At 42.6% G+C, this 15,887-nt stretch overlaps 1 protein-coding gene across 3 annotated transcripts in view; it reads left to right on the forward strand.

The window, feature by feature from the left end:
- SAXO1 (stabilizer of axonemal microtubules 1) overlaps window positions 1-11,261 on the forward strand; it is a 120,223-nt gene extending 108,962 nt beyond the window's left edge. For all 3 annotated transcript variants that reach the window (XM_025359358.1, XM_025359357.1, XM_025359359.1), the window contains one exon: window positions 9,860-11,261. In XM_025359358.1, the coding sequence (XP_025215143.1) occupies window positions 9,860-10,863 (1,004 nt within the window). In that variant the 3' untranslated portion in view covers window positions 10,864-11,261. The remainder of the gene's footprint in view (window positions 1-9,859) is intronic.
- Window positions 11,262-15,887: the final 4,626 nt, after the last annotated feature.

Raw genomic sequence — 15,887 nt, forward strand, 5'->3', positions numbered from 1 at the left:
TCCTGCCTGTCAGTTCAGTTCCTTGTCTTCCACCTTTCCCTAGCTGCAGGGAGAGGTCTGCGAGTGAACAATGCTCCTTGCTTGTCTTGGGGATTGGCAAGGATGGAGGAGGTCTACATGTAGTATTTAAAGAGAAGTCCTCCCTACTTATCCCCAGGAAACTACTTACCACTCAACACACACACACACACACACACACACACACACACACACACACAAACACTTGCATGCACGCACTCCACCACACCCCACCAGTACTCTTTAATCTCTTTCACTGCCAGTTTCCCCTGTCTCTCCCTTTGTCCATATAGCTACATCTCAGGCTGTCCTCTTCAAACTACAGAAGAGTGAATATTCCACAGCTTAAACTGAATCATGGCTGACAGGGTTTGGGTCTCTGCCCCCACCAAATCTCATGTCAAATTGTAATCCTCAGTGTTGGAGGTGGGGCCTGGTGAGAGGTGATTGTATAATGGGGGTGATTTCTAATGGTTTAGCACCCCCCTACCCCCTTAGTACTGTATAGTGAGTGAGTTCTCCTAGGATTGTTTAAAAGCGTGTGGCACCTCCCCACCTCCTGACTCACTCTCTCTGTCCTGCTCCTGCCGTATAAGATGTCTTCTCATGCTTTGCCTTCCACCATGAGTAAAACTCCCTGAGGCCTCCCCAGAAACAGATGCTACCATGCTTCCCGTACATCCTGTAGAACCATGAGCCAGTTCAACTGCTTTTCTTTATAAATTACCCAATCTCAGGCATTTCTTTATAGCAGTGCAAGAACTGACTAATATAATGGCTGACTTCCCTACTAACAAAGTTAAAATTGAGAAAATCCTATTTTCTTTCTCACTTTCCTTAAACTTCTGGTACCTGTTAACTGCTTGCCTACTTAAGCAGAGTTAATAAATGAACACCAGTCAAGTCTCAACTGGACTGCTCAGAACCAGGCATGCATAGATGGACAGGGTTTTTGTTCTTGGAACATGTGCATTTGAGGTTGGATTTCATATTTTCCTCTGCAATTCCGATTTTAAAACAAATCAGTATGTAGCTAAAGGAAACATATTTATAGTTAGATGAACCTATAGGTACCAGTTAGCAACATGTGTGTCTTACGAGGTTTTTTTTTGTGAATACTACTTTCTTAGTTCATTTGTGCTGCTATAACAAAAATACTTGAGACTGAATAATTTATAAATAAGACATTTATTTCTCACAGTTCTGGAGGCTGGGAAGTTCAAGATCAAGGTGCTGACAGGTTTGATGTCTGGTGAGGGTCTGTTCTCTGCTTCCAAGATGGTGCCTTGTTGCTGTGTCCTCATGTGGTGAAAGCCAGAAGGAAAAAAGGGCCTCGGCTGGCTCCCTCTAGCCATTGTATAGCAGTGCTAATCCATTCGTGAAGGTGGAGCCCTCATGATGCAATCATTTCCCAAAAGGCCTCACCTCCCAATACTGCAATATTGGGGATTGAGTTTCAGCACATCAATTTTGGGGCACATTCAGACTATAGCAAATACTTACATTCTATTAGTTGAAGTGGTTTATTTGTTCTGTCACTCACCTGTGATAGAAGGGCTTCCCAAACTGCCTTAAATGCCCAACATCTGTATTCCCATCATCAAACACAGGGGATGACACAACAAAGTGTGTCAACTGAGGGAATCAGTGGATGAATGGTTCTGAGCCATTGTTTACAAGGGTGTTGTGTCAAGTGAGGGAATCAATGGATGAATAGTTCTGAACCATTGTTTACAAGGGTGTTGTGTCAAGTGAGGGAATCAGTGGGTGAATGGTTCTGAACCATTGTTTACAAGGGCTCCAGGTGACAGAGGTTGGAACATCTACACAAATCCCCATCCAGGCTATTACCCAATGGGTCCTGGCCAGGAGCAGAAGTGAGGATTGAGAAGGCCCATGCCACTTACCATGTGGTTGGATGAGTCCTTAATAACCCCATGCATTTGTGAGGGGTCACACCCTTATCTCTTGGTATATCACCCCTTGGGTGACTTGTTTGTGCCTTGTGAAAATTTGCTGCTTTAGTAAGTCTTTTCCATAACAATGTTCGTGTTTTATGACCATACATTGATTCTCTTCCTCCTCCACCACCCAAAAAGAAACCAAAGACCAAGGTTATTAAATACATGTTTCAGTGGTTGCCATCTAGATTTTGTCTATATATTCTGCTTACATTTGTTCCACAGAAAAAATATGAAATCTTTTTTTCCCCTTTTCACTCTATGGCCAGCACCTTTACTGGGGTCCAGAAAACCACCAATAAAATATGCTTTAGCAGCATTTGGTTGTAATTTGTGACATTTTCAAAACACTATGCAATTGGAAAGATTGAGAGTGTAATTACTTGATGCTCAGCTTTAGGTTTAGCTTTTTTTTTTTTTTTTTTTTTTTTTAAGGCACATTATTGAATGGAATCCGTTTTAAAGAAGTTCTTGCCAATTATCCACATGACACTCTGGCCCTGAAGGGCTTTACTGGCGTGTGAATAGTTTGTCATGTGAAATTCTGAGGTTTTTCAGGGTCCTGTGGAGGTTTTTGGTAATAAATGCTGGGTGGAGGAAGTCGGGAGTCTTGGATAACAATGTGGTTTCAACTATATTGTTGGGTATCAGAAATCACATGAGGCAACTTTGAGCTTAGAAACCTGTTTTCTTAACACTTCATCCATCACAGAAGAGAGCCAGAAAAGCCCTGTCCTCCCCACCCCCAAGTACCTTGAGGCAGTGTGTAGGTTTCTACAGGTAGATGCCTCCATTTAAGTGAGGCCTAGAGTCTGGGGGCGGGGGTGGGGAGGAAACATGTGGTTTATATTCAGCAAGATGGTTCCCTCCAAGGCCCCCTAATGCTTTCAAGATGCAGATAGAGCCATTAATAGCTCTTGGAGAAAGAGTAGATTTTCAATTAAGATGAAGCCAATTTTGGATAAATAGTTGGTAGTATTATCAGCCTAAAATAAACTTAAGAGTGTGCTGGGGGATGGGTGGTGGGGGTAGATATCAGGACTTCTGGAGTGGAGGAGTAAGGAGCTTGGCAAATCCTCTTCCCAAAAAGCAATGACAAGACTGGACAAAATGGTGAAAATCAACCATTTCTAGACTCTGGAAATCAACCACTGGTATGCAAAAAATTGAGAAGCATTTATTAAAGAAAAACTATGGCACCTTGGTTATTAACACTAGGCGTCTGTGATGTTTTATTCTGGGGCTGCTTCCATCACCCCATCCCCACCCCCACTGTTTCATCTGTGTAGTGGCTCTGCCTGAGCAGGCTAGTCTGTGGAAACAAGCAGCTCTGCTGTCAGTGGGGCCTGACTTGATTGGGAATACAGTGCATACCCAGGGGTTTCAATAAAAACAGCAGTGATCTTAATGGCAAGAAATCAGGGAAGACAACTTCTGAGTTAGTCTGAGGCTGCAGTGCTAGTTGTGGCAACCAACAGACCAGCAAACCAGCTAGGAATTTAAGAAGGGAGATCCAGAGAATGAGATAGGCACAGTGGATCTTGATAAGCTCATATGTGTTCCTGGTGGTCTGGAAGGCTGTGCACATGGGCAAGGCTGTGTGCAGGCTCAAGGGCAATCAGAGTGGAGCCCGTCTATCAACTTATCATCTCTGGTTGAGTAGTCTGGAAGGCTGTGCACATGGGCAAGGCTGTGTGCAGGCTCAAGGGAAATCAGAAAGGAGCCCATCTATCAACTCATCATCCTTAATCATCCCCGGTTAGGCCTAGTTCTTGTGCAGGGAAGACATGAGAAAGCCCAGTAGGAAGTAAAAGCCAAATCAGACTTATAAACTACCTGATCTTTCTATGTGTTTTTCCTAACCCACACACAGTTCCATTGGCAAAGTGTGAATGCCTTACTGGCTTAAAGTTCTTAAGTTTAACTTCTGACCAGTCATGGCTGACCACTAAACTATGCTGACAGAGTGACCCTTAGGAAGTCAGACATGTTGGCTCACATCTGTAATCCTAGCATTTTGTGAGGCCCAGGTGGGCGGATCACAAGGTCAGGAAGTTTTGTTTGTTTTTATAAAAATACAAAAAATAAAAAATAAAAAAAAATTAGCTGGATGTGGTGGTGGGTGCCTGTAATCCCAGCTACTTGGGAGGCTGAGGCAGGAGAATCACTGGAACCCAGGAAGGTGGAGGTTGCAGTGAGCCAAGATTGTGCCACTGAACTCCAGCCTGGGCAACAAGAGCGAGACTCCATCTCAAAACAAACAAACAAAGTAAAAACAAAAACAGATTAAAAAGAAAAAAATGAACAAAAATATCAGTGGCCATACGCTGCAGGGAAGATAAGACTCTATGGAATTAGTGCAGGTAAGCCACTAAACACAAGTAAAACCAACTCCCAGTGGGGATCAGAATCCAGAGTTGCTGCAGCATATTATCTAAAGTGTTGAGTTTTACACAAAAAAATTGTAAGACGTGAAAAAGGGAAGTATGACCCATGAATGGAGGGGAAAAAGCAGTCAACAAAAAGTATCTCTGTAGGATCCCAGATGTTGGACCTAGCAGACAAATATTTCAAAGTAGCTATTATAAATATGTTCAAAGAATAACAGGAAAGCATGTTTAAATAAATAAAAGTATGACAACAGTTGCTCATCAAATAGAGAATATCAGTAACGGGAAATATTAAAGAACCAAATGAAAACTCTGGAGTTGGAAGGGCAATAACTAAAATAAAAAATTGATTAGAGGGGCTCAACAGCAGATTTGAACTGGTATAAAAATCAGCAAAAATGTGGATAGTTCAATAGGGATTCCCAATCTGAAGAACAGAAAAAGATTAAGGGAAAAGTCCAAACTCAGACTCATGGAATACCATAAAGTGTACTAACATACTCATAATGATGGCCCAAAAAGGAGAAGAAGGGGGCAGAAAAATGTTAGATTAATTGCTGAAAGTTGCCAAATTTTATGAAAAATGTGTATTAATACATTCAAATGGCACAACCCAAATAGAATAAGTACAAAGAGATCCACATCTATTCACAACGTAGTCAAATTTGTTGAAAGCCAAAAACAAAGATTTGGAAAGAGGCAAAAAAATGACTCATCACGTACAGAAAAATGACATTATTATTATTTTTGAGCTGGATTCTTGCTCTGTCTCCCAGTCTGGAGTGCAGTGGTGCAATCTCGGCTCACTGCAAGCTCCACCTCCCAGGTTCATGCCATTCTCCTGCCTCAGCCTCCTGAGTAGCTGGGACTACAGGCGCTCGCCACAACGTCCAGCTAATTTTTTGTATTTTTAGTAGAGATGGGGTTTCACCATGTTAGCCAGGAGGGTCTGGATCTCCTGACCTCGTGATCTGCCCGCCTCAGTCTCCCAAAGTGCTGGGATTACAGGCGTGAGCCACTGCGCCTGGCCCAAAAATGACATTATTAATGGCTAAATTCTCTTCAGAAACAATGGAGGACTGAAGGCAGTTGGTTGCATATTCACAGTACTGAAAGAAAAAAGTCTATCCTCCAAGAATTTCATATCTAATGATACTATGATTCAATAATGAAGACAAAATACATTCCCAGATAAAGATGGAGATAAGTTACAGCTACCTAGCTTGCAAGAAGTACTAAAAGAAATCCTTCAGGCTAAAAGGGAATGATACCAGATGGCAGCACAAAAGTAATAAAGTATATTATAAAAAGTAATAAAGCATACTGGTAAATGTAATTAGGTATTAAATATATACTTTTATTTGTTCTTAAATCATTAAAAAGGTAATTTTTCTTTTAAAAGACAGTTACAGACTCAATATTTATAAAACTATGGGATTCTGGGAATTTAAAGTTGGTGTAACATCAGAAAACCAATTAATATACCACATTAATAAAGTAACAGAAAAAAGCCACTTGGTTGAGAGAAAGCATTTGACAAAGTTCAACATTCATAAAAGCTCTCAACAAGCTTAGGACTAGAAGGAAACTTCCTCAGCTTGATAAAGGGCATCCACAAAAAAATCTGTACTTGTAAAACATCATACTTAATGTGAAAGAGTAAATGGCTTCCCCCGATTGAGAACAAGAGCTAGGATGTCAGCTTTCACCACTTCAACTCAATACTGTATTGTAGGTTCTAGCTAGTGCAATAATGTAAGAAAAGCAAGCGGACAAGTAAATGTATCCAGGTTCGAAAGGAAAATGCGAAGCTGTCTTTATTCTCAGACAACATGATCCTGTGTGCAGATAACCCAAAGGAATCCACAAAAATTACCAGAACTAATAAATGAGTTCAGCAAGATGTCAGTACTGAACAATATATAAAAATCAATTGTTTCGCCGGGCGCGGTGGCTCAAGCCTGTAATCCCAGCACTTTGGGAGGCCGAGACGGGCGGATCACGAGGTCAGGAGATCGAGACCATCCTGGCTAACACGGTGAAACCCCGTCTCTACTAAAAAATACAAAAAACTAGCTGGGCGAGGTGGCGGGCGCCTGTAGTCCCAGCTACTCGGGAGGCTGAGGCAAGAGAATGGCGTAAACCCAGGAGGCGGAGCTTGCAGTGAGCTGAGATCCGGCCACTGCACTCCAGCCTGGGCGGCAGAGCGAGACTCTGTCTCAAAAAAAAAAAAAAAAAAAAAAAAAAAAATCAATTGTTTCTATATTCTAGCATGGACAGTCAAAGTGGAGTCAAGAAAACTGTTCTCTTTCTAATAGCCTCAAAATTAATAAAATACTTGGAATAAAATGTAAAAAAAAAGTGCAAGTCTTGTGTGCTGAAAGCTACCAAACATTGCTGGGAGAAATTAAAATCTGAACAAAAATGGTGGACATTCTGTGTTCATGGATTGGAAGATTCAGTACTATTAAGGTAGGGTTGTCCCAAGTTGATCTGTAGATTCAATGCGGTTCCTATCAAAATCCCAGCAGACTCCTTTTCCTTTTTAGAACTTGGCAAAGTAATTTTAGGTTTTATGTATGAAATCAAAATAAACTGGAATAGCTGATAGTATTTTTGAAAAATAAGAACTAAGTTGAAAAACTTAAACTTCCTGATTATAAAACTTTACTATAAAGCTACAGCAATTGAGACAGTTATACTGACATAAAGACAAGTAAAATGACCAATGCAACTAAGCTGAGAGTACAGAAATAAGCCTTTGTGCCTATTGTGACTGACTTTTCACAATGGTGCCTAGGCACTTCAGTGTGGGAGAGGATAGTCTTTTTGATGAATGGTGCTGGGACAGTTGGATATCCACATGCAAAAAGATGAAATTACCTCATCCAAACTCAAAAGAGTCAGAAACCTAAATGTAATAGCTAAAACTATAAATGTTTCAAAGTAAAACATGGGAGAAAAATCTATGATATCTTGGGACAGGCAAATAATTTAGATATGGCATCAAAAGCATGATTTATTAAAGATATTATATATGGGACTTTATTGAAATTCAAAACCTTTGGGCACTTAGAAACCATTAAGAAAATGAAAAGGGTCAGGTGTCAGGTGAGTGTTTTGTTAAAATAATAAGAAAATGAAAAGAGAAGTGATAGACTTGGGAAAAATATTTGTAAATCACATACCTGGTGTAAGATTTGTATTTAGAATATGTAAAGAATATGCAAACTCAATAAGACAATCTAATTTTAAAATGGGCAAAATATTTCAATATTTTACCAATGAAAGCACATGAGGAGCTAACAAGCACATGCAGAGATACTCAACATCATTAGTCATTAGAGAAATGTAAATGACACTGCAAGATACTACTAAATACCCATTGGAATGTCTACAATAATTTAAAAACACAGATGGTAACAAGTGTTGATGAGGACATGGAGAAGTGAGAATGTTCATACATTGCTGGTGGGATGTAAAATGGCACATCTACTTCTTCACTTTGAGAACATTTGGCAGTATCTTTTAAAAAAAGCTAAAGATAAGATTTTTCCATACAACCTAGAAATTTCAGTTTAGTATCTACCCAAGAGAAATGAAAATATATGTTCACACACTTCTTGACAAAGGCTCATAGCAGAATTTTTTTATAATAGCCAAAGAGTAGAAACAACTCAAAGTGTCCATCAATTGGTGAATGGATAAACAAAATTTGGTATCATGTAATATTCAACAATAAAAAGGTGTAAACTACTGATATAAGCTACAATATGGATGAACCTCAATTACATTCACTAAGTGAAAGAAGCCAGATGCAAAATGCTACATATTGGGTGATTCTATTTATATGAGAAGTCCAGAAAATGCACAGATACAGAGACCAAGAGCAAATTAATGGTTGCCTGGGGTTGGAGATGGGAGTAAAGACTGACTACAAATGAAGATAATTGGTATGTTTGGCATGATGGAAATACTCTATAACTGGATTTTGGTGATGGATATACAACTCTATAAAAGTCACTAAATTGTGTACTTAAGATGGTACGTTTTATTATGCAAATTAGACTTCAATAAAGCTGTTACAAATTGTGCCTGCGGACTCCACTAGTGTTGGTGTATATACCTAAGGCTCCTCGGAAGCTGCTTTTTTTTCTAACCTTTTGTAAAGTGGTAAGCAAGAGAATTCCCTATGGATTTAGAGGGCTCACTAGCGCTACTTTAAACCTGTTAATTTATAGGGCCCAGTGGGGCAACCTAGGTCTTGGATGTCAGTCAAGTATTTTGAAAGAATGCCAGCAGTGCCAAGGCAGTTGAATCACATGGTTTGTCGTCCCATTTTTCTCACCTAGACGTTCAGTCTTAGTGCTGGCCCTGAGGGTCTGTGTGATAAAGTCAGTTTCAAAGGCTTACAGCGCTGTCTGAAGACAGTGTCTGGTCCTCAAGATGCCTAGAGGCCATCTCTACTGCATATTTCCTTGGAGTCCAGGCCTCCCTTTGTGTTGGCAGTTCTAGCCCCACAGCAGAGGTTCCTCTTGAGATGGACATCTAGAATGGCCAATTCTTTTCATTCTTCAAACATTCTGAAGTTGTTTTCCTCCTGCAAATCTTCCCTTTGATTATTTTTTTCTTTCACCTTTACTCTATCTGGAAATATAATGTCCTTAAGTGTGTGATATGAGGTATCAGAAGAACATGGCTTTGGAGTCAACAATACGATTTAAATTCCAACTTAACTCGCTAGCCATGTGACTTTCGGGCAAGTTTCTTAGCTCCTCTGAGCCTTGTTTTAGAAATCTGTAGAATGGAGAGAATCATGCCCATCACAAAGGGTTATTGTGAAGATGAAACAAGATCATGTATGGAAAGACTTGAGCACAATTGACTGACATGTAGTTGGTATTCCTTAATTGTTAGAACCAGAGAGTAGAGTGGGTCAGATCGTGGGCTCTGGGTCTGAATTTGCATTTGTGCTTTTTCACTTCTAGCCAAGTGAGCTGGGACAAATTCTCTCATTTTCTGTGCATCTGTTTCTGCATCTATAAAACTGGCATTGATAGTACCCACCTTATTAGGACAGTCTGAAGATTAAGTGAGTTGATATATAAAGCACTTAGAACACTGCCTGTTATGTAATAAGTTTTATACAAGTGGCAGCCACTTTTCTCTCACCAGCCAATACAATGCCCTATTCCTTTGGAGTAGCATATTTGATATATGTGGATTAGATGTGAGGATTACAGGGACACAGTGGGCTGTCACCCCACAGATGACCAGGTAGGCCTGGTTCGTCTGGCTGATGGCCCGCCAGTGGTGGGTTGTGAATTGCCTATCCCACTATATCAAGTGGTAGCAGGGATGTGCTCTGTCGTTCCTTTGTCTCAAAGATTACTTCATTGGAGACTGGCTTATGACCTTCGGGCTCTGTAGAATATATGCAAGTTGGTTGACTTGATTTATTATTAATTACCTCTTCTGCTTTAATTTCAGCTGATTATTTGCCTTGGAACCAACCAAGGCGACAGCCACTTCGTCTGGAACACAAATACCAGCCAGCATCAGTCAGGTTTGATAATAGGACCACACACCAGGACGATTACCCCATAAAAGGCCTTGTGAAGACTGTGAGCTGTAAACCTCTGGCCATGCCAAAGCTCTGTAACATCCCCTTGGAGGATGTGACTAACTACAAGATGAGCTACGTGGCCCACCCCATGGAGAAGCGCTTTGTGCATGAAGCAGAGAAGTTCAGGCCCTGTGAAATCCCCTTTGAAAGCCTTACCACTCATAAACAATCCTATCGGGGCCTGATGGGTGAGCCTGCTAAGAGCTTGAAACCTCTAGCCAGGCCCCCTGGGCTAGACATGCCTTTCTCTAACACCACTGAGTTTCGAGATAAGTACCAAGCTTGGCCAACGCCCCAGATGTTCTCCAAAGCTCCCATCACCTACGTCCCTCCTGAAGACAGCATGGATCTTCTGACAACAGTGCAGGCCCATTACACATACCCTAAGGGTGTCCCAGCTCGGTCCTGCCGACCTGTACCTCAGATTAGGAAAAGCGGTCGCTTTGAAGGCTCTTCCACCACCAAGGATGACTACAAGCAGTGGTCCAGCATGCGCACAGAGCCAGTCAAGCCCATTCCCCAGCTGGACTTTCCCACCGAGCCCTTGGACTGCCTGACCACCACTCGGGCCCACTATGTGCCCCACCCGCCTATCAATACCAAAAGCTGTAAGCCTCATTGGTCTGGCCCTCGAGGAAATGTCCCTGTGGAAGGCCAGACCACCTACACCATCAGCTTTACTCCCAAGGAAATGAGCAGGTGCCTAGCTTCATATCCTGAGCCTCCTGGCTACACCTTTGAGGAAGTGGATGCTTTGGGGCACAGGATATACAAGCCGGTTTCCCAGGCAGGCTCTCCGCAGAGCAGCCATCTTTCTGTGGATGATTCAGAAAACCCCAGCCAGAGGAAGTTGGAAGTGTCAGCCTGATTTTGAAAAATTGTAATTTAGAAATTACACAGTACTTTTAAAAGCAGACAACTGAGAATTATTTGTTGGACAAAAAAAGAATTCCCTAAAATGACAGAAAAAAACAAAAAACAAAAAAAACCTTCACCACTTCCAGAGCACTTGAATAAAATGGGAATTACTTGACTCAGGGAAAATGACATTTAATCACCGGCTAATTAACTCCCCTTAACTTCTCCTTTACTGCATCGCCACTCCGTTTCAGGTTCTTTACTTTGTGCTTATGGAATCAAAATTGGTCTCTGAGGTTTTCTCTGATCCAGATGTATTTTATTAATTTAATCATTGTATGAACGGACATAATGATTAACCCTTGCCAAGTATGAAGCACCAAAGAATAAATTTTATTTTGGGGGGAATGAATCTGTAGCTCTGTGTGTTTACACCCATGTGCTGGCTGTGCAGACATTAGTCTGTATTGCTTGGGACCTTTGGGAAATTTTACGTTAGCATCCCCACTGTGTGTCAGTATTGGTGGAGGTGCCTTGGGCCTGGTCTGGTGTCTTGTTTTGGGTTCTCTGTGTGCAGGGCTGCTTCACAAAGCATCCTTCTACCTCTTCACTGCATGACATACCAGCAAGAATACTGCTGTTCGATGGGGTGTGGATGTCTTTGGTCACAGGTGATGGAGGGAAAGAAAGAGGGAGGCAGGGATGCATGAACCTAACAGACCTCTCCCCAACCCCAAGTCAGTACAGGCTATGATTCCAGGGAGAGGAGGGAGGAAAAGCAGCCTTGGCAAGCAGGCAGTCAACACCTGGTCCTTGAGCTGTGAGCAAAAGCTGTGGGCTCTTCTAAATGCTTAGAGCCTGGAAGAAATTGCCCCAGGCTGGCCTGGTTTCTGGAGAGCCTGGATGTGCTTGTCCTAAAATGACAGCTGTGACCAGACCTGTGGCAAAGTTAGACCTAGTGGTGAGCCAGATTCCACCCTGGAGTTTCTCTCTTGAGCCTAAGGTTTTTTACCACGTTTGTTTCTAAAGCCAAGTAATTTAAAGCTATTTTATTTATATTTTTTTAATTGAGCAAAATTGAGGAGGGACTTTGTTAAAGAGGGTCCCATACAGCCAGTTAACTTGCAGATTTTGTTTTTAATTGGGCAGAATTGAGGAAAGACTTTGTGCCAGTTAGATGAGCTCATGGGTCTGGGTGAGCCTCACAGAGGGATGCAGACTTCAGTCTGGGACACTTGACTCTCTCTAGTTCACAGAAGCCTAAAATACACTTCCTGGTCTCAGGGAACTTGGGAGCAGCATGGAGAAGGTGAGGGGAGTTCAGCTCATGTCTGGAGCCTTGGGCTTGGGCTCAGGGCCTGGTGGAGGGGCCAGAGGTCTGTTCCTTTCTATCTAGGGCTCTGTCTTTCCATGGCTGTCACCCACCTGACGCAGGCCTCACAGGTCCCCATACCTTGCATCCTCACCATGAGCTTTGTTTTCATTGTTGGGTTGGCATCTATGTTATTTAATCCTCTCATTGGTTTGTATGGGGTCTGAGTGCCTGCCTTTAGGGGTAGAGAGGCTCAGAGTGGTTAATCTACTTTCCCAAGGCCACACAGCACAGAGCAGCAGAGCCAAGGTCAGAATCCAGGTCTTCTGACCCATGGCTCTTCCACAACACCAGGCACCTCCCATCTTCTGTGTCTCAGATCTCCTGGCTCCACAAACTACATCAAACCACATTCTGTCTGAGCCTACTGGAGTTCATTAAGCTAAAGGATTACACTAAGAAGGGTAAGTTTTATTATTACTACTTTGTTTTAACAAATCCAAAAAAATTGACACTTGATTTGAAAAGCCAAATAGTGCTAAAATGCTTATAAAAATACAGCAATCTCTTATGTCCCAGCTGCTTAGCCTTCCCCCATTGATATTTCCCCAGAGAGAACAGCTTTAAATTATCTATTTTGATAATACTTCTATTCACATTCCTAAATAATACTGCTATGTGCTGATTCATCGACTTTAGACATGATTTGTTTTGGCAGATGAGGAATTTTGGTTCTCATACACCCTCCATTTCTCGCCTGTCGGTATAATTATATGACAGTGTTTGGTAACATCAAGGCTAATAAGCTTTCCTAATGTTATCAATTGCCAGGAAGGGAGGAAGCTCAAGGATGGGATTGACTGGCTGACCGAGGATCACAGACCCTGTTGGAGTGAAGAATTTTGTCTGAGCTCTGCCTTTGTAATGAGGCCATCTTCATGGTGACCCCAGGCTGGAGAGGCCGCCCTACAGCATCCCTTCCTTGCCTGTTCCTCTTGGTCTTAAGAAACCAACTCTCCCCCTACTACCTATTTCTTTTCTTTTTTTTTTTTTTTGGCTTCCAAATTAAAATGTCCTTAATATTATGAAAGTGATTAATACAAGTAAAACACTTAGAAAATACAGAAAAAAAAATACAAAGCGCCTATTTGGGGCCTTGTGAAACATGGTAGTGAAGAGCATGCATGGTTTTTGGAGTCCAGACCTGGTTTTGCACCTTGGCCCTTGCCACCACAAGCTATGAGAGCTTGGTCAAATTCTTCAACGTGTGAAAATGTGGATAATAGCAATCCTGGCTACATGGTTTTGCTGTTTGGTTTGATTGATAGTGTATACGTCAGTCACTTAGCTCTGACTCACAGTTAACTCTCATTAAATGTAGATGAGGATGAGGAAGACAATTGCTGAACTGAAACTGGCTGAATCTACTTATGATTTCATCAGTCAGTGTTTACAAGTGTGTAGGTAAGGATAACTGCTCATTTTTTATTTTATGTATTTTACAAAATAAAATATATGTGTTTTTTCCTCATACAGGTAAATTAGTCTTTAGTTGTTTTGTGTCAGGGTTGCTAACTGTGTTTCCTAGAAATCTGGTTTGAGAAAGCAGCTGGGCCACGAGGAGGAAACAGGAGCTGAGCAGATGGGGCACTGGTTTCCTCCTCATTTCTCATCTGAGCACCTTCTTAGCAGGTCTGTGTGTTGGGCTTCCATATTGAGTTTGCGGGCAAAAGGCTCTGTGATGAAAGGACACGCACACACATGTGCACGCACTGCCCTATACCTGGTATGATCTCATTCAACAAATATGACAATGGGAAACCTTCAAACATGTAGTCTTCTCTCAAAAATGTGAGCACATGCTTATATTGCATATTGTCCACTTAGGAGAATGAAGTGGGAGCTTAATCACCTACCCTAGCCCAGGGTTCCCAAAACTTTAGGTGTGCCATTAAATAAAAATGACTAGAGGTCAAAGATATTAATATAATAGAACACAAGGCAAAAAGTTTTATAGCTATGCAGGAAAACTTTCAATGCAGGATCGAGTAGGTTCTTGGGGATGAGGTTCTGGGGCAGAAAATGAGAGTTGAGCTTTTACAACGGAAAGATAGTGAATTCTTTTCCATCAGAGGAAAGGACATTGTCTAGTGAGGTTGATTGGCTGGGAAGAGTGGGCTTTGTGTGGAGCCCTGGGCTGGCTGGAAGTGGTCTGCTGGTTTAGGGTATGGTGGCCAGGGACATCCGTTGGGCATGCAGTCCTCTTAAGATGGTGGTATCTGACTACCTCAGGCTGTGGGCAGGTCTGCCATCCTGTCAGCAGGCTAGGTGACCAGGGTGGGGCTTGTTGTTTGGTTCACGTTACACTGGGGCCACCTGTGTGGGTGGAGATTCTGGTACTTTGCCTTCTTTTTGAGGAGGATCAGGAATTCGCTTTTCAACCCCCTCCCCTGTTAAGGTCTGAATATAGCACCAAATCAGCTTAAAGTACTCTTCAGTCTACTGCTGGCTGCATTTTCTCAGGAATCAATGTCTTTAAAGATGAGTCTCCTTTTTTGGCTTGGCTTCAAGCTCTTGTGCTGGACAGTGGTTGGAGGATGGGGAAGGATAGGTCCCTTGTCAGTGATGCCCATGTTTATAGCACCGCTTGCTCCCCTGCCCTCTGTGGTACCTGTCATTTCGAATCCTGAGCCCCACCAGCTTCTATGGACCCCACTCCCTGCAGCTCCAGCTCCCTGGCAGTGTCTTCATTCCAGGCTGTGGCTTCCTCTTATACATTTGTCAGTCATCACTCCAGCATTCACCTCTTGCCTTCTTCAGGTTTCTTGAAATCCCTTGTCCTTTGAGGTCATTCCTCCTGATTTCTTCATGATGTCATTTTATGTTTCGTTATTCCTCTGCTGTAGTTTAGTATTGTGTGAGTGAGGAGTGGGAAGGAGTCAGCACAGGCAGGCAGCCCGTTGCTAGACCTGGCCTAGAGCCAGTTGGAGGGGGTGAAGCGCTCATGGGCTTTCACTGGTCTTCTCAACTGCAAAGCATACCTGGAGTGTGACTTTGGCTCTGACTGGGCAGAAGGGCAAACCTGGAGCAGAACAGGCACCAGGCTAACTTGTGTATGCAGGTGAACAGAACCCTGGCAGGGGTCGCTAACCCCTGAACCCCAGGCCATTCCCTGAGGCTATGCTCTCCCACCTCCATCCTCTGCCCCAGCTGTCTACCTCCACACCCTCTCAGATAGCACCAGCAGACCAGGGGCAGCTGAGCAGACACCACAGCCCAGTTCTGACATTAGGGGCAACAGTCCTGGCTGGGGTCTGAGCTGAGGGAGCCAGCACTCCTGTCCCATCTTAAGGTTTTGCTTTTGTGTGTGTCTTCTAACTGCCTTTTCATTATAGTCTCATTGCCCTAAAATTGAAATGAAGTAACGTAGATATTGAGAATAAGACTCTCCTCCTCCTCCTTTTTCTTCTCTCTTTTTTTTTTTTTTTTTTTTTTTTTTTTAGTGGAGTCTCACTCTGTCGCCCAGGCTGGAGTGCAGTGGTGCGATCTCGGCTCACTGCAAGCTCCACCTCCCAGGTTCATGCCATTCTCTTGCCTCAGCCTCCCAAGTAGCTGGAACTACAGGCGCCCGCCACCACGCCTGGCTAATTTTTTGTATTTCTTTTTTAGTAGAGATGGGGTTTCACTGTGTTAGCCAGGATGGTCTTGATCTCCTGACCTCG

Source organism: Theropithecus gelada, chromosome 15 (genome assembly GCF_003255815.1).
Source record: "Theropithecus gelada isolate Dixy chromosome 15, Tgel_1.0, whole genome shotgun sequence".
NCBI classification, from domain to species: Eukaryota; Metazoa; Chordata; class Mammalia; order Primates; family Cercopithecidae; genus Theropithecus; species Theropithecus gelada.